Raw genomic sequence first — 25,845 nt, 5'->3', positions numbered from 1 at the left:
ATGTTAATCTTGTAAACTAACTATAGTAACAGCACCTAAAAACAGCAGGGTAGTACTGCTAGTCTCAAAACCTCCTTTAACGAGCTATAGCCTTTGCACCCAAGCTGAGAAGAAAGGTTTCATATACTTCAAGCTACAACATTTATCCATTTTGAAAATACTGATACAATTATTTTAACTACTTGGGACACTGTGAAGAAATCCTTGGGGAGGTACAGCTCCTTTCACCATGCAGTGTTAAGTCACTCACCCTGGACCAGAGCCACCTCCTGTTGTCACACCCAGGAAGGAGGTGAGTTGCCAGGCACCTCACCCAAAGCACCAGCTCACTGCCACTAAAGGACTTTTCAACTCAGCCTTCTGTCCTCTGTCCCTTGGCTGACTGCACAGCCTGACTGTACAGCGTGACAGAGAAAGACAGGGTAAAAATGAGCATGCAGTCAGGAGGGAACTGCACACATCTCTGAGCAACAGCCTAAGCAGACTCCACAGGTGACCTTAGAAACCCCTTAAAGTGGCACTCTTGCTGCTCCCAGTAAGCCTGTGTGCTCAGTAATTATGTCTCCTCCTTCCTTATTCTCATGGTGGAGCTCACTACGTTTTGAAAAAATAGTTATTGGTTAAAAACAGGTAAAAGTAGATTCCTGTCAGATACTAAAAGCAGATCAAAATTCAGAGCTGTGTGTGAGGAATACCACTGCACTCACAGGTAAAGCAAGGATTATCCTCTGTTAAAGCTCTCCTGGATAGTGTTAAGACACATTTAGAATTCTCCACAAAACAGAAAGAAGCAAAGCCATTTTCAATGTTTACACAATTACACTCTTGATGACAAACCAACAGAACTCGTGTTTGAATTTCTATACCAGAGGCCTAAATTGCTCTAAAACCTGATCATGAAACCTTTAAAGGTCTGTCCTAGCTCTGCCCTGAACCTCTGCTAGTATTGTACCTCTAATTGCTGACCCAGGAAGCACCTGACAGGATACAGCAGCTACAGCTTTCTTCCAGGTCCAGATGTAGCAGTATGCAACTGTCTGGTGGATAAACCACAGACTTTGAGAAGCTGAGACTATACTCCCCACCCTCACTTGAGTAATACCACATACAATTAAAAAAAAAATTACCTTAGGCCTATACTAGTTCTCCTTCACTTGTCTCTTGTCTTGTCTTTCACCATTTTTGTTTGCTCTTTTTCAAAATCCTAGTTTTCTTCTGAGCCAAGTTCTCCAATGACTTCATAAATAGCTGTTGAAAGAAAACCTGCATTGCTAAAAGCTTTTCCAATCCCTCTACATGACAGAGCCTGAGCTGGGAGTCCTGTTTAACCAGACTTCCTTCCCTCCTGCTTGATGTCCCTGTCAGCAGGCAGCACTGAACAGAGAATCCCAACTTACAGGTTTCATTGCACCAAAACCCAGCTCTGCACTGTATAAGCTGTGAGAAGCAGCAGCTCCTACCAGCTTTGTACCTGGAATGACAGGACACAAAAGAAGTGGAGATTTCATTTATTGGACTGAAACTACAAATAGATTCACTTTGACTTCTGGCTCTGTGCTTGTGCCTTCAACACTTTCACAACGATCTTCTGCTCCTCAATAAGAAAAGCTCGTTTGATCCTGTAAAAGAAAAATTATTTTAGGATGTATGTCTACCTACTAAAGTAAAAACACAAAAATAAGACAAATTACAATTAATTTTGCCATCTCCGACATTCATTGCACATGTGGTGTTAGTTCCACAGTTACATAAAAGGAGAACCTATTGCTGTTCTTGCCAGCAGCAAAAGACAGGAACATTGGCACAGTACAAATGCAGCAGCAGTTTGGGGAAGGTGGCCTACAGTGCCTGCAAATTTAGGGTAAGTGGCTTGGAGGCAAGCAACGTAATACTTGATGGCTGAACATGGGAAAATTTACCATCTTTAAAAACTTCAAAGGCAAAAAGAAGAACTCCTAGCGGTGAATTAATTTAATTCTGTAAAGTCAGAATTGGTGTGACCAGTCGTGGTCAGCTCTCTGCCTCAGAACTACAGGAAACCCTATGTGCAGCTAGCTATCAAAAACAGGAACACTTTCCCTGTCAGTATCAGAGCTCCTTGCACATCAACAGGCAAAAGCCTAGCAAGTCAAGTCATGCCCAAATATGACTACTTCTGAAGACATGCAGAGGCCATCAGGTAGATGGGACAGATCTATGCACCAGCACTCACATACTCACAGCCTACTCGGTGGTTTTGAGTTAAAAGCACAAGCATATCAACACACTCTTCTAATTTTAAACATTAAAATACCTTCTGTATGTATCTGGTATGTATGGCTACTTCTTCAGCACACAAAGCCTATCAAAGATGCCTAAGCAGGTGCAGGAGAAAACCTGACCATTACAGAGCAGGAGGTGGCTGTCACTTTTGGTTTAGGCAGAGTTAGAGTAAAATACACTCATGCACTACTAACTACCTATCAAGCTCATAAAGTGTTTGGGAAAACACTCGGGAAAAAATGGGTTTCAACACCGAAAGTTATTCTGTGGCTCTGCAGCTGTAACAACTCATCTTTGGTGGTACTGAATGCAATTTATCTTAGAACCCACATATACCAAAAAAAAAAATGCTGGCACTACAGATGAAAAAAACTGGCCTTAGACTACTAGGCCCAGAGAGCTGCTTTGAATACCATTCAGAGAGATGACATTCTCATGTTTTTCCTCAATGTTACCAAAGAAGGGTAGAATATACAGTTGCTACACAATAAAACTGAATTCAGTGAGGTCTAGCTAAAGCTTAACACACAACCAAGTAATATCTCTGAATCCCAAACCTCTACAAAGAAGTGAAAAATTCAATTAAATTTACACCAGTGACTTTGCATAAGGTAAAACAGGACAACAGAATAGCAAAATCTTTCCTGGGGGCTCAGTACAAAAGATAAAAATCTAGCGTGAGCAGACTGTTTAGCACCAAGGCAACAGTGCAGTAAAAATCCTGAGGAACATTAAAGTCTCCACAAAGGAGCTCCACATGCAGTAACTCCCTCAAATCCAAGGGACAAAATCACACACCTTGCTGCTAATGTGCCCCACACTCTCCTTCTCCATTTCCCTACACCAGTGCCTAACAAAAGCCTTCAAAGTTTTGGTCCATGTTATGGGAATGGAGAGAATCTTGTAGGAAGCAACCTCAGGAATAAAGCTGCCTTTCTGTACATTACCTGTCACGGACACACTTAGCACACATGGAACCACCATAGGCTCTGCTAACGTGCTTCTTTGTTTTTGACAGCCTCATCAGGACTTTGGGGCGTACAGCACGGACCTACAGACAGCAAAAAACAAAAGAAGGGTGTTTTAAGACAGCAATTTTGGGTAACAGCCATATAAAAACCAACATGACTTTCACAGCTAAAAAAAAAAAAAAAAGCATCAACACCTGAAGTTGACTATTTAAGATGCTAAAAAGTGACCAAGGTTGCAGCTCATTGGATGTGTCATCTTCAGCATTCCTAAGCTCATCGTTTCATTGTACCATAGCAGTTCACCAACAGGGTCATTAAAAATTGTTTACAAAAAAACCTGGTTTTTTAAAGATTGGAAAAGCATTTCTGCAACTGTCAAATGCAATGACTTTACTTCAAGAATACATTCTGAGGAAAAACACTTTAAAAACATTAATTCTTTTTTTCTAAAACTAAAAGTTTTCTAAGCTTGACTTAGGTTTTTTTTCTGCAAGTCTAATAGGTCCAATTTCCATTTTTAAATCTGGTACAGAATCACCTTGTCTAACTTCAAAAATTTTGGAGTTACATTTTCCAAAACAAGAGGGTTCATATTTAACAAAAATGTGAATCATGAGCGTTAAAAAAAGTTTTAGCTGCCAAAGCTTATTTTACCAGTAAACTTTGTAACACTTGATTAAGAGTATTTGAAAAGAATTATTTCTACAAGAAGTCATCAATAAAGAGACACGTCATATTACTTGAAAAGGCTCTTTTTACTGAAAAAACGCTGCTGTAGAGAAACATCTTCAGGTGTTTATGATCATACTTACACCACGAAGTCTTCCTGGGCAAATACCACATGCTGACTTGGGTGCCTTTCCCACTTTCTTGGTGTAAAGGTAAACAATCCTGTTCCCGGGTGTTCGGGACCTAAGCACAGCAGAAAAACACTCAGTTAACGCAACAATCAAAACTGAAACATCATCTTTTCACAGCGGAAATTTTCTGAGAAACTGTTTTACTTACAGTCTGGTCTTGTTGGAAGCTGTGTTGTAGGACAACCTACGGCGGTAGGTCAGGCGCTGCACCATTTTTCACCCCTAAGAAAATCAAAAACAAAGCGGCACTAGTTAAGAGCTCCGTGTCCCCACGGAAGTTCACGTTCACAGGACCATCTGTACTGAACCACCGTGCCAGATATGAATCAGCAGATGCCGATTCTGGGGTAATAAAAATTAAAGCCTTTCCTCATCAGTGACAACCAGCACAACTATAGCAGAGAACAACAAGACGCGTGACAGCGGGCACGACGCGATTAGCAAGGAAGATTCACTCGAACTAACTTGAACGCTGTTCAAAGATTCTGGTCTTGCCGGGATGATGCCACTCTCTACTAGGAAACTGGTTAAGGCTTTTCACAGTATTTTATGGCCAACATAAGCTTCATCCGCAGCCCCGGCAGAGGCGGGCCCTGCTCGGGAGCTCCACCGCGGAGGCCTGGGGAGGCCCAGCCCCTCTGCCGGGCAGCTCTGCCCCCCGCTCCAGCCCAAGCGCGGGCAGCAGCGGCGCCGCCGGTCCCTCCCCACAGCCCCCCGGGGTTCCGAACAGCCCTTGCCGCCCGCCGGGCCGCGGATGGAGGCGGATGGGCGCCCACAGCCCCCTGCCGCCAGCCGCCATACCTAGCGCCGCCGGACCCGGAAGAGGAAGCAGAAATGCGCGGGTCAACATTGAAATAGCGGCGGGCTGGAGACAGGAAGAAAAAGCGACGCCTGCGCACTGTCGTCTGTATCCCAGTCACGAAGGCCAGTGGGCGCCGCCATGTTGTACGGAACAGACGTACAAGGGTGGCGACATGTTGTACGGCTGAAGTGAGGCGGGGCGCCGCTCGGCGGCGGGACCGGGTGCAGCAGTGATGGGGGCCCGTTTTATTTATTGTGTGTTGTACCGAAAAACTGTTCTAGTAAAAAAACTCCTGTCCTCAGAGTTCTAAACTCTGAATTACAAGTCACTCGTACACGCTTTTCCCCGGCAAACTGGCACACCTGGAAACTGTGTGTCTTACACAAAACTTCCACAAGGCAAAGGCTGGTCTGCCAGAATCTGTCCAGAATCCCTCGAAAGCTTTGCCTGGCGCCCTGCAGGACTGTCCTCGCCCTGCTCCGTTCCCCTCGAGATGCCTTTGCTCCTGCCCAGCGCTGGCTTTCCCTGCACTGCCCCAGGCTGATCCCAAAGCTGGGCCCTGTGGAGTGCACACAATACCCTCGTTTATTTGCCTGACTCCTTCTCCATGTGCCAGCAGCTGCGCCGGTAGCCTTGGGTGGAATATCCTTGTGCCTGCTCCCCAGGATGTACTCACTGTGCCATGTGCTCCAGAGCAGGTGCTCAAGTAGGAGCATGACGTTACAAACCTGTATCTGCTGGTCAGCTCAAAGCTGGACCTGACTCAAACTCCCATTTCCAGGACACAGACACCTAGCAAAAGCATAGGGGAAACAGGACATAGCTAGTGGAGCTTTTCCTTAATACATCATCTCCTTGTGCATCTGTCAGCGTCATCCAAGTTTCCTGAGCTGGGTCACGTTTTCTGACTTTTGGTATTTTTTCAGTTGGTGAGAGCATGGTGCTAGTAACACAAGGTTATGGGTTCAATCCCTGTATGGGCCATTCTCTTAAAAGTTGGACTCAATGACACTTGTGGGTCCCTTCCAACTCAGAATATTGTGTGAAATCTATTTAATAGCCTCTGGTAGAACCCTGAGAAAAGAAAGGAAATTGCAAGAGCTAATGGAGTATATGATGGCTTGTCAGTAGCCAGAAACAGCATTCCAGTGGCGCAGATTTTATTATCTGCAATAATAAAATCTAAATGCACAAAAGGTACTCCTGGCAGTCCCTCATGTTTGCATCAAGCGCTGTGTTGATAGGAAGGAAAGGAGAAGCACTCCCTGGGCTACACTTCTCCCAGATGCTTGTTTTAGCTCCCATCCCACACACATGGGTCCCTGTCAAGCTGAGGAGCAAGCTGAAAAGCAGAGGTGGCCTCTGTGCTCTGAAATCAGCATCTGCCCTCCTCTATCCATTTGTGACCTCCCTAACAGATCTGGATCCCACCCTGCCACCTGGCACTGACTCATGAAAGACCAAGAGATTTTAAAGCACACGTTTCCATCACCTCTGCTCCCCAGCCTCTGGTGGCAGTGGTGGTGCTCCCACTGCTACACCAAGTCCATCCCCTCCTTCTCACAGCATGTGTGAATGCCTTGTGACCACTGCCATAATTGATGCTCACCCACACGGTCAAAATCTCACAGCATCAATGGGAAATCACCATGTGAGAGGAGGACAGGGTTGGGCCCACTGTCTGTGAGCCTTGAAATGGTCTCTTGCTCCATTGACCTGAGCACTGTTCCACAATGATACCCAGGGATCCAAGCATTGAACATGTAGGGTGCTGCTGCTGCCATCGTTAGCAGCTTCAGCTCTGCTTTTGGAGAGCAGCGGGTGCTCAGAAAGCTTTGATGTGTGCTCCTGGCCTTGTTTATGGGTTTGTAACTCTCAGTTTGTTGTACTGCAGCCTTCCTATTTTCAATCTATAATTATTATTTTGGTTAATTATTGACTCTTTTTAAGTGCAAATTATGGACACCAGAATTTTTTTCTAATTCATGAAAGAAGAGAAAATATGTATGAACTAGATTTTAGGGTATATTTAAAATAGGAGCATATTTTAGAAGACAAGTAAATTTCAGAGCAATTAGAGTATTTAACATGAACTTTCTAGGCCCAGAACCCTGAGGGGAATAAGAAAGCCAATTAAATTAGATTAAATAATCATTCCCAAATATAAAAGTGTAACAGAATCCAATTGTTAAAGAACAACACTATTAAATTATGATAGAATAGTTTAGATGTTGTCAGTGCAACAGGTAACTATTTTATTATTGAACAGTAGTATTGATACATTTTTGAATTTACCCATTTAGCCTCTAAATTCAACTGGTGTAAGTTTTAGAAAATGTCAATTAAATTCCAGCCATTCACTTCTGCTGATGCAGTGGCCTAGTTTTTCAAGCATTTTCAGTTCATTTTTTAAGAGGAACAAGGCTATCAGGCAAACGGCTCACCAGAGCATCTAGAAATGTTAGCTTAATGACAACTGGTTTAATGCTATCTAATGTGGGGATAAGATTTGAAGCAGAAGCTCACTAAGCCCATTTTGTACAGATTAGTCAAGTAATTCATGTTCTGTGCTACTCCTACCTCTTCACAGGACCAAAACGTCTCTTTTGGGAGCAGTCATTTTCCACATCCAACATGTCTCATTTCTGAATTTTCTTCTTTCCTTGAATACAGCAAAGGGGATGGATTAGCAAACGCACAACCCAACAATGTGGAAAAGTAACAGTGGCATCCTATAAAATCCATTTTTTCCCCTTCTAAGATATCAGCAGAATCACAGCACCTGAGTTTGGGGGCCTTTTTCCTTGAGAAAACTGGAGGCTAGCTTCCAGAGTGTACTTGCCTATTGGCAATGCAAAACTGTAAAACTCTTTTTGACCAGATACTATTAGAAAGATAATAATCTCTGATGGCAGTTTAGTAATGTAGTGTATTTTGCACCAGCCAGCAGGTTGTCACCATATTCTATTTATTGCACCAGAAGAATGCTTTGTTCACAATTTAAGACCAATTCTTGGTATGTTGACCATCCTTTCTTTCTTTTCCACTTGGTCCTCTCTTCATTGGTCTTTTTACTGAAATCTCCTATCTATGTGCACAACCATTTCCTTGGTTGCATGGGAAGTTCCAACAGAGTGACAGCAAGAGTTCCCAAAGGCATAAGGCCTGATTAGCCTGGCTGGATCCCCTTTACTTTCCTTGCACTTCTGTACCACTTCCAGGAATCTACCAGCTCCAGGACGATTCCACTGCCCCTACACAATGTCACAGATCCTTCTAGGACTTTTCTCCACCATAAACTTCAATTAAAAAATGAGAGCTATTTTCACTCACATTCACTTGTTATTGTGCCAGTCTAGACTGGCAAATTCTGAGAGGCATGAGAAGGAAAGTGAGTCTGTGGGCAAGCACATACTGGGTACTGCAGAAAGGAAAAAATGTGATAGCTGAGGGATATGCTGCTCCTTTTAAGTCACAGGCACAATACCATTTCCATGAAAAGGGTATGAATATGTGCTTTAAAAAAGTCTCATTGAAATCAGAATCCAGCCTTGAGTGCTGCTTAGATACAACCAGCAGGCTTAGGTCCATAAATGTGGAAACAAGAAACCTCCAAAAAGTACTAGCAACTGTTGGAAAGGGGAGAAAGAAAATGTCCTAGGGTCCACTGTCTCTCCAGAGCTAGTTTTTTCTTAAAAATCTCATTCCCTTTCCTTGTTAACTATGGGGCATGTGTCACAATCTGATTATACTAATTTCTATCAACGTAACCTTCCACAACACAGACCTGTGCAAATTACGTTATGAGAAGCTGTAGTTCATTTCCATTTCAGTGGAGCTTGTTAAACAAGCAAAATTATTTTGTAGCAAAGGGAAAAACAATTTAGTGGAATGCACTCCTAGCATAGGAAGTACATAATATCGTATTTGGGTTGAAACTTTTTCTGTCAAAAATGTCATAACCCTGTAAGAAAGAGAATTAAAATCCCGTTATTTTAATTTACATCTAGCCACGAGATAAGTAAAGTTATCATTGAAATTCTAATTAAATAGGATGATTGACTAAGGTAGGACATCAAAGAAGAGAAGTGAATATGATAAGTCAAAGTCTTATTAATTAGTCCGCGTGGAAGAAATTCCAGGGACGTCAAGCTGAGGCTGCTGCAAGGAGAAAAAAAGCAGACAAGAAAATGTGTGTTTCTTTGAAGTTAGGAACTGAGATAGTGATGGAGGTAATTGTGTCTGACTGGATCCAGTAATGAAGAGCCATAAATCAGACCTAGGAATCGGAGGAAAGATTCTAGTAACGAATGTGGCTGCCCCCCTGCTGCGAAGAAACAGAATGCAGAGCTGACTAATTGACCCAGTCTATCTCCCAGTAGCTCTCTGTTATTATTTATTAATTTTTAATTTCTGAATTATTTACGTTCTGGGAAATTATTTTTGACAGCCTGTTAGGCGTGCCAAAGTTAATGGAGGATGAAAGGACTGGTACTAGAATTAGCAGGGATGTAGTCACAGGCTACTGAATTTAATGATTTTGGAAGGGAAAATTGATTTCACACAGCGTGTCACTTTATACTACTTTAGGGATACACCAGCTATTTGATTAATTGAGGAATAACCAACTCAAAGTATATTTGAAGTGTAAATGAATCACAGTGCTCAGCTGTTTATTTTTCCCCTTTTCTGATGAGAGCACTGAGTTTGCTTAAAGTTGCTGATTAAAACCAATACAGGTAGGCCCCATCCTCACACCTGCTTATTTTCTTCTGCCTTGGAAAAAAAAAATCTTTTCACCATCTGGAGGAGACACGGAATCCTCCATCTCACTTGGGATAGAGTTCATCCTTCCTACACAACGCCTAATTAAACAGGCTTTGTGTGCACTCCCCCTCCCTTGTGGAAAGTGTTTAAGATGGAGCAGATTACTGAGCCCGTGGGCAGCACATGCAGCTGAGATGTGAATTCTGCCTGGTGACAGCTCATGTTTGCTTTTCATGAGCCCCCAAGCTGAAGTCAGGGTCCCTGGACTACAACATCCCCTGTTGTCAGTTCTCCTGGTGCAGCTGTGATAAATTGGTCCATGGATCTTCCACGCAGAGCAATGGAAAGATAAAGGGGCTCTGCACAGCTCTTCCAGGCTGTGAGAACTGCATGTCACCCTTGGTGCCAAAGGAAGCTAAACCCTGTCTGCTACTCATGTCTAAGCCTTCTGGCCATCCAGGAATCAAGGGCATGGAGGAAATCCTTTCCCAGCACTGTGTGCAATGCTGTAAGCATCTCACATCTCCAGCAAGACTCACACTGGAAATATCTCCAGAGCTGCTTGGGAATCATCACCTCACACTGCTCCTTCCCCCAACAGCAGCCACCCAAGGTGAAGGGTATGGCCAAATTTTCCCTGACTTACAGGGAGGATGTGCCCTGTGCCCAGGATCAAAGGGGCAAAACACCCTCACTGGCACAGTTTCCTGTGGAAGACTTGGGTCAATCACTTATTTAAGGGCAGTGTAATCAGCTGTGTGGGCACTGGTGGTGGTGACCGTGATTTTGGATATCTTTATTGTAATGTCTGACTCAGTGTTACCTCCCAAACACCTCAACAATCAAGTTACTTAATTATAAGCCGTAACTGGTTTAAGTTCAACTTTTCCAGTTTTAAAATAAGTGTAATTGATGTTACTATTTGATAAAATCTCAGGGACTGCAAAGAGAATTAGAATTCTTTATCTGCATAAGTTTTGGGGGAGTAGTAAACACCAAATACTAGGAGTAGCTGCCCCATTCCATAAGAAATTGTTCAAAACCATCTACCATAAATTGACATGGATCCCATGAACAGGTGAAAAAGGTATAAGTTAGACTCTATTTCAAGTTCAATAAACAGTAAAACTCCTTTGAAATTACTGAGACCAAACTACTGAGTGAGAGGTTAAGTGTCAAAGTGATCTGGAATTTTGGGCATTTTGATGTTGCTTTGTTCTTTAAAATAGGAAGGGCCACCTCCCATGGCAAGTGTTGACCATATGGGGATGAAGGGAGAGATAAAGAATGAAGAAAGGTCAATCACACATTAATGTACCGATAAAAAAATTATATTTGCATTAATGATTTAAAGATACATTAACAGTACAGAAAGGTTTTGCTCCTTAAAGTTCTCTGAGGGGTTTATAATTAATATAAATATCTCCCTAGTTGGGTTTTTTTTTTCTGAGTACTTCAGAAACACTAGGAACATTTCTTTGTGATGTTTTGTCAAGTCAAACATGCGAGAAAAGCCTGTTTTTCTCAGTTACCTTTTGGATTATACCAGTGGCAATTAGCTGTGCAAGGAGAATCAACTACAACAGACTGCTAAAGGAGGTGTGTGACCTGTGGCCTCTGCTCTGCTCCAGGGATTTGTACTTTATCAATTTTTTCAGCATGTGAGACTGGACTGGTTCCTAGAACAAAAGCCTGATGCAAGGATTATTTTTTCTGGGTCTCCCAAATCTGTGAGAAATCTTTGGGTTTTTGATTTTTTGGGATTTTTTTTTGAGATTATTGTTAACCTTTCTAAGGAAGGAACACCATGTATAGTGTTGATGGAACAACATGAAATATATTTTTTTGAGATTGCACATTTTGTTAGTATGACTGGAAGCACACTCACAGCCATGGAATTCTGAAGAGTTCAGTTCACCTGCAGCAGAACTGGCTGCCCCAAAATACGTAGGAATGTGATCTAAACACAATAGCTTAAGGGACAGCAAATTGTTTCTTCAGATCTTACAGAACAATTAGGCAACTTATGTTACTTGCAGCTTTACTTTACAGTTTCAAAATGCTCAATGGAGAAACAAGTACCTTTTATAGCATGTGTAGAAATTAACCCTAAAATATTTACATTCAACAAATGCAACTTATTTCAATGAAGATGATTTAGCGTGCTCTGCTGTTCTATAGTGGAATGAATCCATCACAGAACTGGTTTCTCCCTGTTTCAATATTAAAACAAAAGGGATATGCTTGCAGTACAGCACCCTGGGAATTCAGCTCAGAAGTCCAATTAACAACAACTAATTCCCCATACTGCCTATTTACCCCTAAGATTTGGCTAGATATAATAAGTCATGCATTTTGCATTTAAGCTTTTAATGCCCAGAGGATAACAAAAATCTATCCTGATCACTTTTTATTTTCATCATTTGAAGAGAGAAGAAAGCATCACTCCTTCCCTCTTCAGTTAAGTATCCATATCTTAGTGTTGAGTCTGTGAATGAGCTGCCTTCCTGTCTTCTCCCTATGTCTCTTTACCCTACTTCTCCACAAATGCCTTCATTCTTCAAGAAGACACGAAGGTAAGAATCCCTTTGGATATGTGCTCTGTATAGCTAGCTACCTGTAAAATTATTCACCTTCAAATGATGATCTACTGCACATTCACTGGACCAAGTTTCCTGCCCTTGAGACAGTTACACTCTATTTATTTTATGCAGCATACACTCCCCTCACACCAGATTTCACTGCAGGAGCTATCAAGGTAGCTGTTCACTGCCCAGCTGTGAACATATTTTAACAGCTAAAACTGTAATATAGTGTAAATGGTAACGACCAGGCTAACATACTATAGACCAGGCTATAACATACTAAAGATTAGGCAAATACTTCCAGTGATTAGAATGATCTTCTGCAACTCAATTTTGCTTACAATGTAAATCAGATTGAACCAAATTCTTCAAAGGTAAAAGCCCAGCACATTACTATACACTTTAGATGCAAAAGGGAGAGAAGCAGAGAGAAAGCAAGCAAGCAATTATGTGCACGTGAGGCTTTGGAAATTCCTTGTACAACCCAATGTACAACCCAAACTGTTTATTAATAATTAGGGACACATTAAAATATCTCTATGTCCAGATACATTTTTACTGGTGTTCAATAGGAAACAAAGCCTAGAGTTATCCCTATACATCTATATTTATGAAGTTTTGTAACAAAGAAATAATGCAAATTCACCTTCTTTGAAGGGAAATTGGAAGAAAAATTAAGTGGTTTGAGAAGCAAACAATGGAGCATATTAAATTATAAAGCATCACACTGTTTGATAGAAACAGAAAATGTGGCACTGTGCTGAAAGAAATGCCTGGATCAATGTTAGGTAGCCATGCCTGCAGAGCAGCAGGATACTGTACAGAAAGCTGCCTACAAAATATGTAGGCAATATCTGCAACACTGTACTTTGCTGTGCATGGCAAAAAATGCAGAAGGTGTTATTTTTTCATGAAACTGTGATGAACTTGGCTTATGCTTGGCATCAGACTGGCTGCTCCTTATGGGGATTTCCGATCTGCATATTTGCAGATTCAAGGCCAGATTTTCAGAGGGGCTCACAGCCAGCTTTCCAAGCGCCTGGCTGCCAAGCTGCAAGGCTGGCTTCTCACAGGTCCAGGAATCAGAATGACTGAATTTGAACCAATCTCATGTGAACATTCCAGACTGACTGGCTGATTTCTCTCTCAGCAGATATGCCTGTGAAAGAAGCTGAGACAGCTGAATGCAGTATTTCTGACGTAGTCAGATGTGAATTTCAGTACCTGTGTGTACAGCGGTGGCAGGTGCAAAGAAGGCCTTCTCTGAACTTCTGAAGGAAAGCGTTGGCTTCACTTTTTCTTGAGCAGATTTTCTGATTGCTTGGCACCCTCTTCCCTGTGAGTAGCAAAAAGAGCAAAAGTCTGACAGGCTGATCCCAAACAGGGCTCTGTGGAGAGCAGCACAACACCCCCATTTGTGTAACACCCCATGGTCAAACTTCCTGCTCACTGGAAAGCAGAGGACAGCAGCACTAATGATTCTCCCCCTTCTAAAGCTGCTAGATTTTAAGTGCTTTGAGGAGATTGAAGACAAGCATTAAATTTTGATTAAAGGGACACTGCCAACTTACATTAAGCTTAGAATTTAAGGTTTGTAACAGGCAGGCAGAGGTAGATGAGAGCTTGCATTTTGGGTGTAAGTATTTCTCTGCAGCAGGATGAAGACCTTATCTGCTGAGAACAGAAGGCATCAAAATTAACTTGAATACAAAATAACAAGGTCCACTTTAGTTTTTCTGCTGGGGGAGGAAGAATGCAGATGGGGAGATACCATGTAGCTTCCCAAATGTAACAGCCCACCAGTTAAATTTTGTGTGTGAAAAGCTTGTTTGTTTGTTGCATAATGTGGGTTTCACAGTGATAAAAAGCCACGCTAAGTCCTCTTTCAGAATTGACAAAGGAGTAGAGTGACAGGAAAGGTTAGTACAGGTGAGCTGGCACATGGACCAAATGCCTTTCATCTGCTTTTACTTTAGAGTGAATACTTAGAGATGGCAAAGCTGTCTAGCGCTAAATGTACGGTCCACTGCAACTGATGAGAGAGTAGCTAATTACTTTCAAAAATCAGAGATATTTTCAGCAAATCATTTTGCCTATAATGAGATCCAAATCTGAACCAAGTTTTTCAAGGGAAGAGCCTAAAAGACAGCAACTCACTGTAACTTTAATGTACACTAGCCTAATAGAAAGAATATTCCCCAGAAATGCTCGTTCTCAGAGCAGCTATGGAAATGTGAATCCAGATCTTCATCTGATAAAAACCAGCTCCCTGAGCAGTGATATGTTGATTTACAATAGGACTGACCCCACATCCCAACAATAATTAGCTACAGTCACAGAAGTCTTCTGCGGTAAAGATGTAGCTCAGTTTGGTCTTGTCTCAACCAAAAGCTGGGGTTTTGCTGCAGAGTTCTCTGCTGTCTTTGCAATATTCATTTGAACAAGCCTTTCAAAAGAACAGGCCAAATAAATCAAAGTGAAAGGCAGCAATGGCCCTGATTTTCTTTTGGTTCTCTGTAGAGTACAAAGAAAATGAAGCAGACCTCAGATAACAAGACCTGTGGCTTCAAATACATTTTGAGTGCAGTGACAGTACCCCATCCCAGGGTCCATGCAGCAGATGAGAGGTGTTTCTCAAAGCTGGAGCAGTAAGTATATAGGATTTGTAACAGGAAGCATGAAATAAGGCCATGCTACTGCACTGGAGATAGCAGAGTGCGGAAGAGTGCTGGAACACAAATTGAAAACTACTTGTTAAACAAGGTTAATTTGTTCTCCTTCCAGAGTATAAAATGGCTTCAAACACTTCTAAACTAGGTCATTTGACTGCTCAAGAAATACATGGTGCTAGTCAGCTGTCTTTAGCAACAAGTTTATTGGAGAGTTTGATTGCATCCCAAAAGCATGCTAGATATTTCTGACCATATCAAAGAAAACTCAACTATGTTATCAAGGCACACTAATGAGGTGGTTTGTTTAATTGAAATATTTTAAGTTTCCATGTAGTACAGCATGAAAAAATCATTATTTTCATTAGATGAGCTACTCGTTAGCTGAAAATCTAAGTTACAAAATATCACAGTGTGAGATAATAAATACATTGTAAAATGCATTAAATCCAGGTTATTAAAAGGAAGTTCTATTTAAAATATAGAGCCATGTTACATGGGCATACTTCCTTGTATTAGGAGTCAGCTTTGGTTCTTTGAAAAATATAACCAAACCCAAAGGACCTCACCACGCTTTCATTGAAATCACTGTCAAAACTCTGACCCATTTTAGCCTGGATAAATTACTTCATTATTCTGTGTCACAATTCTGTGGTAATGGAGTTTGCGTGCAGCAGCTGGAAGTTCTGAGGCTCACTGAAAGACCCTCATTTTGGCCTTGAATTCGTAACTGCTCTGTTTGATGCAATCATTAACAGCAAGTCAGGCAGCACCTTATAGCTTGCATTTTTAGGGGCAAATGTTTACCTAAAAGCGTAAGACACGGAGGATCTGTGAACTTTATGTAGAAACATGCATCTCCATGGGATATTCACATGTGTTTGCTAAGCAGGAGTTTAGGAACTGTACTGATCTCATCAAGAGGGTGAAATTTGAATCCATGGTGAGATTGGGTGTAAAGGGGAAAAATAGCGGGAAGGGTTCTCTGGAGCCCATCTAGTCTAACCTCTCTTCTCAAAGCACGGTCAGCTGGAGCACTTTGCACAAAACTGCATTGAGTTTGGTTTGAAATCCATCCAGAGACAGTGACTCCACAACCTCTCTGAGCAACCTGTTCCTGTGATTGATCACTTTCATAGCAAATACGTTCTATTTTAAATATAAATTGGATTTCTTTTATTTCAGTACTTCTTTTATTTTGGGTTGTACATTCTTTATTCTCTCTTGCTCTGTATTTTTACAGATTGGTAAGATTTCCCTTGAGCCTTCTCTTCTTGAGGCTTAATGAGCTCAGTGTCCTACTGAGAGTTCTTCCTCATCACTTGCATTTAAACTGACTTGGGATGAGGACGTAATTGTATTTTGATTATCAATTCACAGATGGGCTTGGTCCATATGAAAAAAAGACTAAAGTAAGATTCTGGTCCAACTATTGTATTATTTATTTTTACAATGGGGTCAAGTTTTATCCTTTGTCCCTGCATGCCCCATGCCACCCCCATCTTTTCTATGTCTTAGACTAATGAGAGCAAGTCGTCCTCTATTCTCATAGCAATGGCTCCTTCCTAACTTAGTGCTACACATATGCCAAGGGATCTTCTCTCTTATCTCACTCTCACTATTCCTCTCTCTCCTCCCCTGCTGAGGGATTAGTCCACCAGCCCTGTGAAAGTGTCCTTACAGAATTACTCTGTCACTAGTCCAGCCAGCACAGGTCACCAGGGCTGCAGAGACAGCCACAAGATTTTGAAGCCACATCTTAATTCCTGAGGAGTCCTGGGCATGCATTCAGGTTGCCTCCACATGTTGGCAGCCAGGGATGTTGACACATCTTCACAGCTATTGCTCTCCCTGTCAGCTGGAGTCAAGTAAGTGACACTGAATGGTGCCACCAGGAGCCCAAGGACATGGAGGAGATACAGCAGGAGTGCTGAAAGATCCCCTCAGCCAGTGAGCCAGCCAGAGATTCAGGAGAGCATACGGATTACAGATGGTATAGTAATCTCACAACTGGCCAAATTTGGAGCCTAAGAAATACTTATATGGAGATGAGCATATATTAAAGGCTGCCAATGTGACAGCAGAGAGGGCCAATATTTCAGCTTGCCCGAGAATGGGCACCCTGCCCTCACAGAGCCACCTGCTGAGATCACTCATGCCAGAAATGCAAATAATCCTGGTAAGGCAGGTGCCTGAGGGGATCAAGTCCATAGTCAAAGCCAAAAAAAAAAAAAAAAAAAAAAAGGCAAAACCTTGAGCCCCAGGCCACCTTCCTACACCTGGCAAGAGCCCCTCTGCAGTCAGCCTGCAGACTGTAAACTCCAGAGGCTGGAGCACAAAGGGTGAGAGCTGCGCCCCATACTCATACCTCTTTGCTCAGTTATGAAAACAGACTTTTCTTCCACAAAGTTGCACTTTTTTGAGTTATCTCTTACTCTTCTCATTTTCTCTGGGTTTTGTTAAACATTTTGAGAAGTCTTTCTTTTTTTTTTTTTTTCCCTACTGGGGCCAATAGGGATGTGGCTTGCAGATTAGTACAACTGTTAGCTCCCTTTAATAGGGCTTTTCTTATCCCATTTAAGTAGAATAAAGAAGATTCATTTGTTAGCTTAAAAAAAATCAGGACTTTAATTCTTGATCATTGCTCCCAAGTGAACCCAGTTGGAATTCTCTCATCATCACTGATCAAGTCTGAACTTTTTTTGTTTGCTATTCAATTTCATTCGCTTTCATCATTTCAAAGCACTAACAGGCTTTCAGCCCTGCTGAAACACAGGATGGGGCTTTAAGTACATTGCAACAGTCCCTGTAGCAATGCAAACCTGCTGCATAGCATTTAGCTATGTACTATCCCTTCAGTAAAACCTGCATTTGCATTATATTCAAATTAACCTGCTGAATAGTTTAATCATAAAAATAAATACTCCATTTGGCTCTTCATGTTATTTATTTGCTGTAGAGAGACTGTCAGTCAATTCCTCTGATTGCAGACCAGAGAAAAATTTTGTCTCAGAGCAGCACAGAAATCTTTCTGGTTTCTAAGATGCAGTAGATTGCCATCTGGATCCATTGCTAAAATAATATCCATGAAATGTTTCTCATGTCATGGATAAACTTGCTCTGATGTTTTATAAATGTTGGGGGTTTTTTCTTAAGACATCCCAAGATGAGCTTGCAAGGAAGTTCAGCACAAAGAGTAAGCCAGCAGAAGTTTTCCAGTTAGGATACAGTCCATCCAGGCCCCTTCTCTGGTTGCTTGTGCCTATCATTTCCTAAGTGAGGAGATGCCAGGGCAGTTTTTGAGTAAAATCTTTCTTAGATCTGCTCTGTGGGTGCTCCTTGAGGACTAATGTTGCCAAAGCTGTTAGCCCTTGCACATGGAGGTTTGATAAACTGATTGAGTGTAAGCCACTGCTGGAGCACTCCTGATGAGACGAATGCAAAGCCTATCTACCTGTTATCATTTTTGTTCTTCAGAGTCCTTGTAATTTTCAGTATGGGCAAGTCCCCAGTTTCTAGATAGCGTCTGAGTAAGACAAAAGTGCTCAGTCTGCTCAGTCCCTGATGCTTTTCAGCTTAATTTTTGTGCTCAGGGTGCTCATTTGTGTTTCTAGGTTTCCCCCAGGTGTTTCACGCCTTACATGCCTGAAGGAAGTCATCAGCATCGATTTTGGGGGAATTAAAGATGTTTACCTGGCAGAAACAATACAAAATACATTTCTTCAACCACAGCTGGCAGAGAGATGGACACTGTTGATGACTTGAAAGCAGGACTGTACCCAGAAGAGAGCCCAAGAGAAAACAGGCACACTGCTCCTTCTCCTGAGCAGTGGCTCAACCTCAGCTCAGCTGGTACCACCCAAATGCCCCAGAGTTTCAGTGCTCAAGGTCTGCAGTCAGCTTGTGGTTTCTCCTTGGAGAGCTGGACTGTGGGAAGAGAGCTCCCTGCACCTTGCCAGAGCATGGGAACAGCTGCAATTTGAAACATAGAAATACTTTTTTACCCCAAGCAGTTTCCAATTAATGTGCAGATGGAAACCACATAGATGGTCTGTGGGAAAGAATCTTTGCTTGGCAAAAGATGGATTATTGCTTTTATGAAATGCCATAAGAGCCCTAGGAGCAGAGGGCTTTGTTTTTAAAGATCCCAGCTCCCCATTCACGGAGCTCAGATTTAGCCTGAAGGACTAATGTTTCTGGAATGTAAACCTGTCATTTTATGGATCTGGAATGAAAAAGATTGTCAAGAAAATACAACTTCTGTAAAAAATACGCCACTTTGTGTACAAGAAGGAAAGAATAAATTGGGCTGGGAGAAGCCTGTCAGAGTTTAGTTGTCATTGGCAGAAGAGAACCTAGAAACATCAGAGGGCACCTATCAAAATAGTGGGGCAATGAGGAAAGCCCAGAGAAGTGAACCTTCTCCCACTCTTATCTGGAATCAGCATCCAAAATAGGTGGCATTTTCTTGCAAATTCATAATCAAATCATCACAGCTTTATCCAGAACACATAATTTTTCACTCTTAAATTCCGCAATGAAGAAGATGTCACAGTGGGACACTTTCACCTCAAAAAATACTAGGTCATTTGATTTACCAATATGATTCCCCTGCCATCTTTTACATAGGTGAAAGTGCTACACACCTGTGAATATAAAACAATTTTTGTTTGAAAGGACAAGAGGAGATGGAGGATTCTAGTTTTAGGCTTTAGACCTCAACACTTTAAACTTGATTTATTTTCCTCAAATTTCCCTTTACGTAAAACAAAACCAAATTTAATCTTCTCTTGTCATTGTGATTTTTGAGATAATTACCTCCACATAATGATTTTGCAAATAATTAATTTGTAAACAATTACTTGTAAGCCTTTAGATCTCTTCAGATGATAAAGTGATAGAAAAATACAGGACATGATAATCTTTTTTATATTCTTTTTGCTAGCATCACTATAACTCATTCTGTTCCTCTACATTTTCCACAAATGCTGCCAAAGAAAGAATGATATTGCCAAGAATCACATTGCCAGAGAATGTTTTTAAAGTCAAGAGGCAAATTTTCTTCTTTTCTTTTTTTTTTTTTTTTTTGGTTAGGTAAATGCATTGTCATTCTAGTTTCCAAGCATGACTAGTATAGCTAATTGCTCTTTCATCCACTGACATTTGAGCTGATTAGGTCAGGGTGAAAGTAAAAGGCCTTTGCTACAATGTGTGTGAAACACATGGTATATGGAACCCTCAAAGCAGCTTCCACCTGGCACCATCATGTCCCAGATGGATTATTTTGGGATATCATAACAGGTTGGTTATTAGTTGGGTTATTAATATAACAAGTTCTCCACAAGCATATCTCAGGAATTGAATGGTTAATCCGTGGAGACTGAATGGTTAATTCATTACAATTTTGCCTTCATGCATGGAACCTGCAAATAACTGATTAATAAATGTGTCAAAAAGCAAAATTATAAGCTTTGTTTGGAACTGAACATATGGGCTTTAAAGAGTTGTTATTTTTTTGTGGGATAAAACTCTCTGCTGAATTTTGTTGTTAATAACTACAGTTTGTCTTTTTTTTCTGCAGATGGATCCATTCTCAATAGAGGGCAGTAGAGTATGAAAATGTAACTCTTGGCCTATTCACTTTGCTGTGCTCAGATCAATTCTCTAATATTCTTTTAACTAGCTTTAAAATGGACCCTTTCATCTTGAAAAAGAAGGAAGCAGGAGTGTTGGCCATCTGGGAGACACTCTGCCAACACCCAGATGTTCACATTCTTCTATACAATTTACTCAATCACTGTAACATCAAGTGGTGCTGGATGGGTGGGAGAGTGAAAGCATGGGAAGAAGGGAATAGAGCTTTCCTTGAAGGGGAAAGTCACTAGTCCTGGGCCTTCACAAGGGTCAAACCCTGTCATTGCTTCATATCTGCAGTCTATTGGATCATAGTAACCCTGGAAAACAGCGCTGAATTCTCTCAGTGAAAGCATACGAAAAGGTAGAAACTTCCTGTGCATGTGTCATTGTAATTATCTGCCAGAAACAGTAGCACACTTAACTAGCCAGAGGTTCTCCTTACAGCTGGTGAATTGTGCAGGCTTCAGCCCCAGATGTGCAAGCCAGACTCCAGCTGGGTGCTGGCAGGAGGTGGCACTTCCCCTTGAAAGCAGGGGGGAATCTTTGCCTTGACAGAGTGACTGCTGTGCTCAGGGCAGGGAGAGCAAGCGGTTGAGATGGAGCTAGGAAAGGAAGCCAAAGCCTGACTGAAGGAAGAGCTGGGACGTCTAGGAGCTGGGGCACAGCCAAGGTGGGAAAGGCTGAGGTGGAGCAAAAGCAGGGCAAAGTTCTGAGAAGCCCTTTGGATGTACTGAAGTCTAGACTACCATAATGGAGACTCTGCCTTTTGCTTGAATCCACAAGCACCTCTGTGGAGTGTCCCTGACAGAAGTTAGGCTATCTTGGATACATGGCTAGGATTATACACATGCTTTGTTGATTTATGATGCATATCACAAGAGCATAATTCAGTTCCAAGGGTTAAAAATAGCACAGTCCTTTCCACGATATTCACTGTGCAAAGGAATGGTGGGATGTAAACACACTTGTAACATAGAACATGAGTCTACCTTTTTGTACCTGCCAATCATAGACATGTTTGCTATCACAATGCCTTCTTCTCCATTTCCCAGCTTGCTCTCCCATATTCATTCCCTGATTTCCAGGGCCCTTCCCATCACTGCTGTCTCAGATATGTTACTTCTCTTAGTTCTGACACATGCAGCTCCGGTGCTGACAGCCACATTATCCTCTCTGTATTATCATCATGTCATGCCTGATCTATCATCACTGGCCATCCACCTCTGCTAGATCCCCATCATTCACACTTAGTCTTCCCAGGTCTTTTTAATCAACTATGGTAATTAAAGCTTGTTAGAGACCAGGCAAATTACTACATATTGTAGCTTTCTGACTACTCTTCTTGTTCCAGTGCAGAACAGCAGACAGTGCCTGAGGTGAAACCTCAGTAAAGGTTGTGTATTCAGGTTTATCTTTCTCAGTATTTACTGAGAAATGCAGCAAGTCTTCTCCAGCTGACAACAAAAAGCAAGAGAAGGATAGGAAAGAGGAGTCTGTTGTGAATTTAGGTGGGGGACTTCAAAGAATTTGAGGTTTTCAGGAAAAGGTCTTTTTGGTTCAGAAAGTCACAAATATTGGATCAGAACTCAGTTTAGAGGCAGATTGTGAAAGGCCCTTGGAAGATACATAAGAAGGAGAGGGAAAGAGTTTCCTCAAATTGAAGAGGATGCTCATTTGGAAGGTATTCCATTGGAATCTGACAGAAACATAATGTGGGGTAGAGAGCAAGCCCTAATCCTCCAAATCTCTCACAGCAGCAACCAGAGCTGGGCATCTTTCCATAAAACACAAACAAACACATGAAAACAGAAAGGCAGAGACACCACTCAGTGAATAATTTTTGGACAGGTATCTGCCTGCATCAGCCAGAATTTTACTGGTGCTCCTTCTCCATTATATCCTAGGTACCAAGCTTAAATGGGCTGCACTTAGAAAAATGGAAAAATGACAATCTTTTCCTAAATAGCTCACTTTTCTGCAAATGCCAACATGAAGATGGCCAGAAGGTTCACTAGGGAGAGAGGCAAGACACTGCTGTCTTCCCACTCCCCGGTGGCTGAGCTCCTGTGCCTGATAGCTACCCTGCTGCAGCAGATCTGTTCAAAGCTGAAGAACTCCCACTGGTGATGCTGGCACACTTGGGTCCCAGCGATGAGAGCTGCCTGCTCCACATGCATCAGCACAGCCGCCTCAGTCGCACATTTTCCCGGGAGATGCTAAGGCTGGTTGGGACAGTAAATAATTAGCTTTTCTGCCTTTGGCTATAGGAATGATTATGAATTTTTAAGCAATGAGAGTGATTGAAGAACTTTCTGTTTGCTTTCTTTTAGTTGTGTTGCAAAGTTTAGCTTCAAGAAGGAAAATACCCTCAGAGGAGGTTGACAGACAGGTGGGAAAATACAAAGATGCCAAGAGATCAGAAGAAATTCAGTGAGCATTAAAAGCTGGGGGAGAAGGTCCTGATAAATGGGGGTGACTTTCATAACAAAGGAGTTATCTTTCTTGTTCAGTCCTTCCTTTATCTGATAATAGGCTATTCCCTGAGAAAGTTGGCTCCTGGGAAGTTAGTTTTAAGCAGAAGTTGAACATGAAAGTTCATTTTTTGGCAGAAGTTACTTTCTCTTTAATTTATTTATTTTTGTAAATTTATCCTAGCTTTTTTTTTTTTTTTAATTAACAGAATGCTGAAAGATACTATAGAGAGAAGTTGTCTCTTTTAAGACACGTAGGATTTAATCTCAGAAGTATACTACCTCCCCTATGGCCTGCTCAAGGCTGCCTGTTTATTTCTCCTCTGTTGATGGCAACTCTGCCTCCAGGACTCTTGTCCTCTCTGGCAGACTGGCAGTAACGGGTCCCCTGATGCCACATTTTGCAGTCTTGGCTCTTGATCAACCTGCTTGGCACAGCAATGAACCTGGAGGTACTTCACATTTTGCACACAATGCCTCACACTTGTTAACTTTATGTCTTGCCTTGTCAAGTGAAATCAATATTGATAATAATAAATCCATTAGCAATTAATTATAAATTAAATAGCATTTCCCTGAAAAGTACATCTAAGGTAAAAAACTCAGTAAGACATTTTCTAAAAGTTCCCTGTTTACCTCCTCTATTGCATAAATGTTTTCTAATGGTTTTTAAATCCTTACTAAAACACTCAGTTTTTTCATTTGTTCCTCCACTTTTCCCTTGACCCACCAACTGGCTGGGTCAGAAGGCACCTTTCCCCAGCTTGATTTTAATCTTACTGTTTTACAGGCACAGCAAACACCACACTCCTTCTGTTGCTGCAAATGGGGCTGCAAATCTGACCACGCAGCAGTGGTTGGTGCATGCTGACAAACCCAGTACCATCTTATCAGATGAATGTGCATTGAAAACTTCCTCAGGGTGGCAGTGAGGGCCCAGAACAATTTGCCTGAGGTGTGATACCTGAAACATGTAACTGTGTTATCCCACCATGGCACCATGAGCCATTTTCCCCACTGGAAAGACTGGATTGATTGTGATTGCAGATGGAGGATTTCTTTCAAACCAGTGGGAGAAGCTGAATGAGGCTCCTCCAAGTCCTTTAAGCAGGAGACCAAAGCATATTTTACATCTCATGAAGGAAAGTTAAGAGGCTGAACAAAGAGGAAAGAGTAACTGTATGGCTTTAAAAACTCTTCCCCAAAAAGCTGACACAGGGAAGACTGAATTTCTTACTGTTAAAGTGCCATGAGGGTAACTGGAGTTACCAGTCAGAAAAAGAATCTACACACTTACCCAGCTCAAGTATTTTCCCTTCAAAGTCCTTCTTTATAAATTTATAAAGCTGTAAGTCTTGGAAAGAACCTCCACAATCATTTTGTCCTGTACCTTCCCCGTGAGTCAGGATCAGGTTTAGCCACAACCTCCCTGTAAGGTCTTGGTCTAACCTGTTCTAAAATCTGCCAATGAAAGGGCTCAATATATCCAGACAAATCCTAGTTCCCAAAGCGTGGCTTAACTTTTCTTTTGCTGCAAATGACATTGATTTATTTTTATCCTTCTCACGGTGGCCATGGAGAACAAATGATGGCTGTCCTCTCTAGAGCAATTGTTTACATATTGGAAAACTCATACGTTTTCCCTCATAGTCTTTTTCCTCTAGACTAAACAAACTCCATTTCTTTAACATTTCCTCATCACTCATGTTTTATAAAGCTTTTATCATTCCTGTTGCTTTCTTCTGGACAGTGTCCAATTCATCTATATTGTCAACTCTGCTGGGTCCTGCTTGGCCATGGCTGACAATCTGTCACTAAGAAAGATGCCACACTTCTGAGTGAGACGTTAGAGATCTGTTTCCAGATTTAGTATTTTTCCATTGTAGATGTAAGCATTTTAGTTTCTGTTGGTACTGATAAATAAATATATTTATAATAAACAAAACAACACAAAGTCTCACATTCTGGAGGGTGATTTGTCAGTTCTGCACTTTAGTGACTACTGTCTTTATAAAACACTTACACATGTTCCATGGCACTTTCTCCACCTGGCAGTATGGCTACTGAGGCAGTCAGAGGCCTTACAGTCAGAACCCTTGTAGAAGAGTCCCTGATGAGGCAACGTAATTAAAGTCAGCATTCAAACACTTCAAATAATCAAAAGACCTACCAGCTCCCAAACAGAGGCAAAATCAAAGAGCCTGGCATGGAAAGAAACCCAGCAACCCTGAAGGCATGAGCAACCAACCTGAAGAGATTAAATGCCAACAGGGGGAAATATGGGAGGAACTAATAGCATCAACAGTTGAAAAACAAACAGATCCAGGAGACTTCAAAAAGGGAGTTACTGGGATACCAAATTACATGTTTTGTAAGTATTTGGGATAAGGAGGAACATGTGTGGTTAGAGTGTCCAGGTTTAATCCTGACCATGGGAAGCATTGGGAGTTTCCTCCTTGGTGTCAGTCATGGCTACCAGCAAACGTGTGTAGTTTTGAGTGGTCTCACACTCACAGTCAGATCAGAAACACACTTTTGTCTTCTGGCTAAGCCTAGAAAAGGAATTGTGTGTGCAAAAGCCAATCTGTTGTATAGATTGGTATCAGCTACAAACCTCATCACAACAATATCCTTAAGATGTTGTAGCTGCGATTATGAAGCTTGCAGCTTTTACTGGTAGGTTGTTTACTCAGGAGGAGCACACAACTCAAGAGCAGTCTCATTTCCAAAGATTTCTTTTTCTTCTGTGAGCTGACTGAGGTTGCACAAAACTCACAGCAAAATACAGAATAGGCAGCTCATATCTGATTTGAACTCTTTA

At 41.7% G+C, this 25,845-nt stretch overlaps 1 protein-coding gene and 1 long non-coding RNA gene across 2 annotated transcripts in view; both read right to left on the bottom strand.

The window, feature by feature from the left end:
- Positions 1-1,492: 1,492 nt before the first annotated feature.
- On the bottom strand, positions 1,493-4,961 carry RPL34 (ribosomal protein L34). The gene is made up of 5 exons (XM_085058372.1): positions 4,895-4,961; positions 4,242-4,315; positions 4,046-4,145; positions 3,210-3,313; positions 1,493-1,619 (listed from the first exon to the last, which is right to left on the bottom strand). Exons 2-5 carry the CDS (start codon positions 4,304-4,306, stop codon positions 1,535-1,537), a joined length of 354 nt encoding a protein of 117 aa, XP_084914498.1. The 5' UTR covers positions 4,307-4,315; positions 4,895-4,961; the 3' UTR covers positions 1,493-1,534.
- A 608-nt stretch (positions 4,962-5,569) lies between these two features.
- The window catches only part of LOC146438082 (uncharacterized), an 86,610-nt gene continuing 66,334 nt past the window's right edge, over positions 5,570-25,845 (bottom strand). Inside the window, exons 2-4 of the long non-coding RNA XR_014851661.1 lie at positions 13,472-13,583; positions 7,476-7,557; positions 5,570-5,687 (exon numbers count right to left, since the gene is read on the bottom strand). This is a non-coding gene — a long non-coding RNA (uncharacterized LOC146438082). The remainder of the gene's footprint in view (positions 5,688-7,475; positions 7,558-13,471; positions 13,584-25,845) is intronic.

This window comes from Lichenostomus cassidix, chromosome 4, assembly GCF_008360975.1.
Source record: "Lichenostomus cassidix isolate B80296 chromosome 4, HeHo_3.0, whole genome shotgun sequence".
Taxonomy (NCBI): Eukaryota; Metazoa; Chordata; class Aves; order Passeriformes; family Meliphagidae; genus Lichenostomus; species Lichenostomus cassidix.
This window is presented reverse-complemented; position numbering and strand designations above follow the sequence as displayed.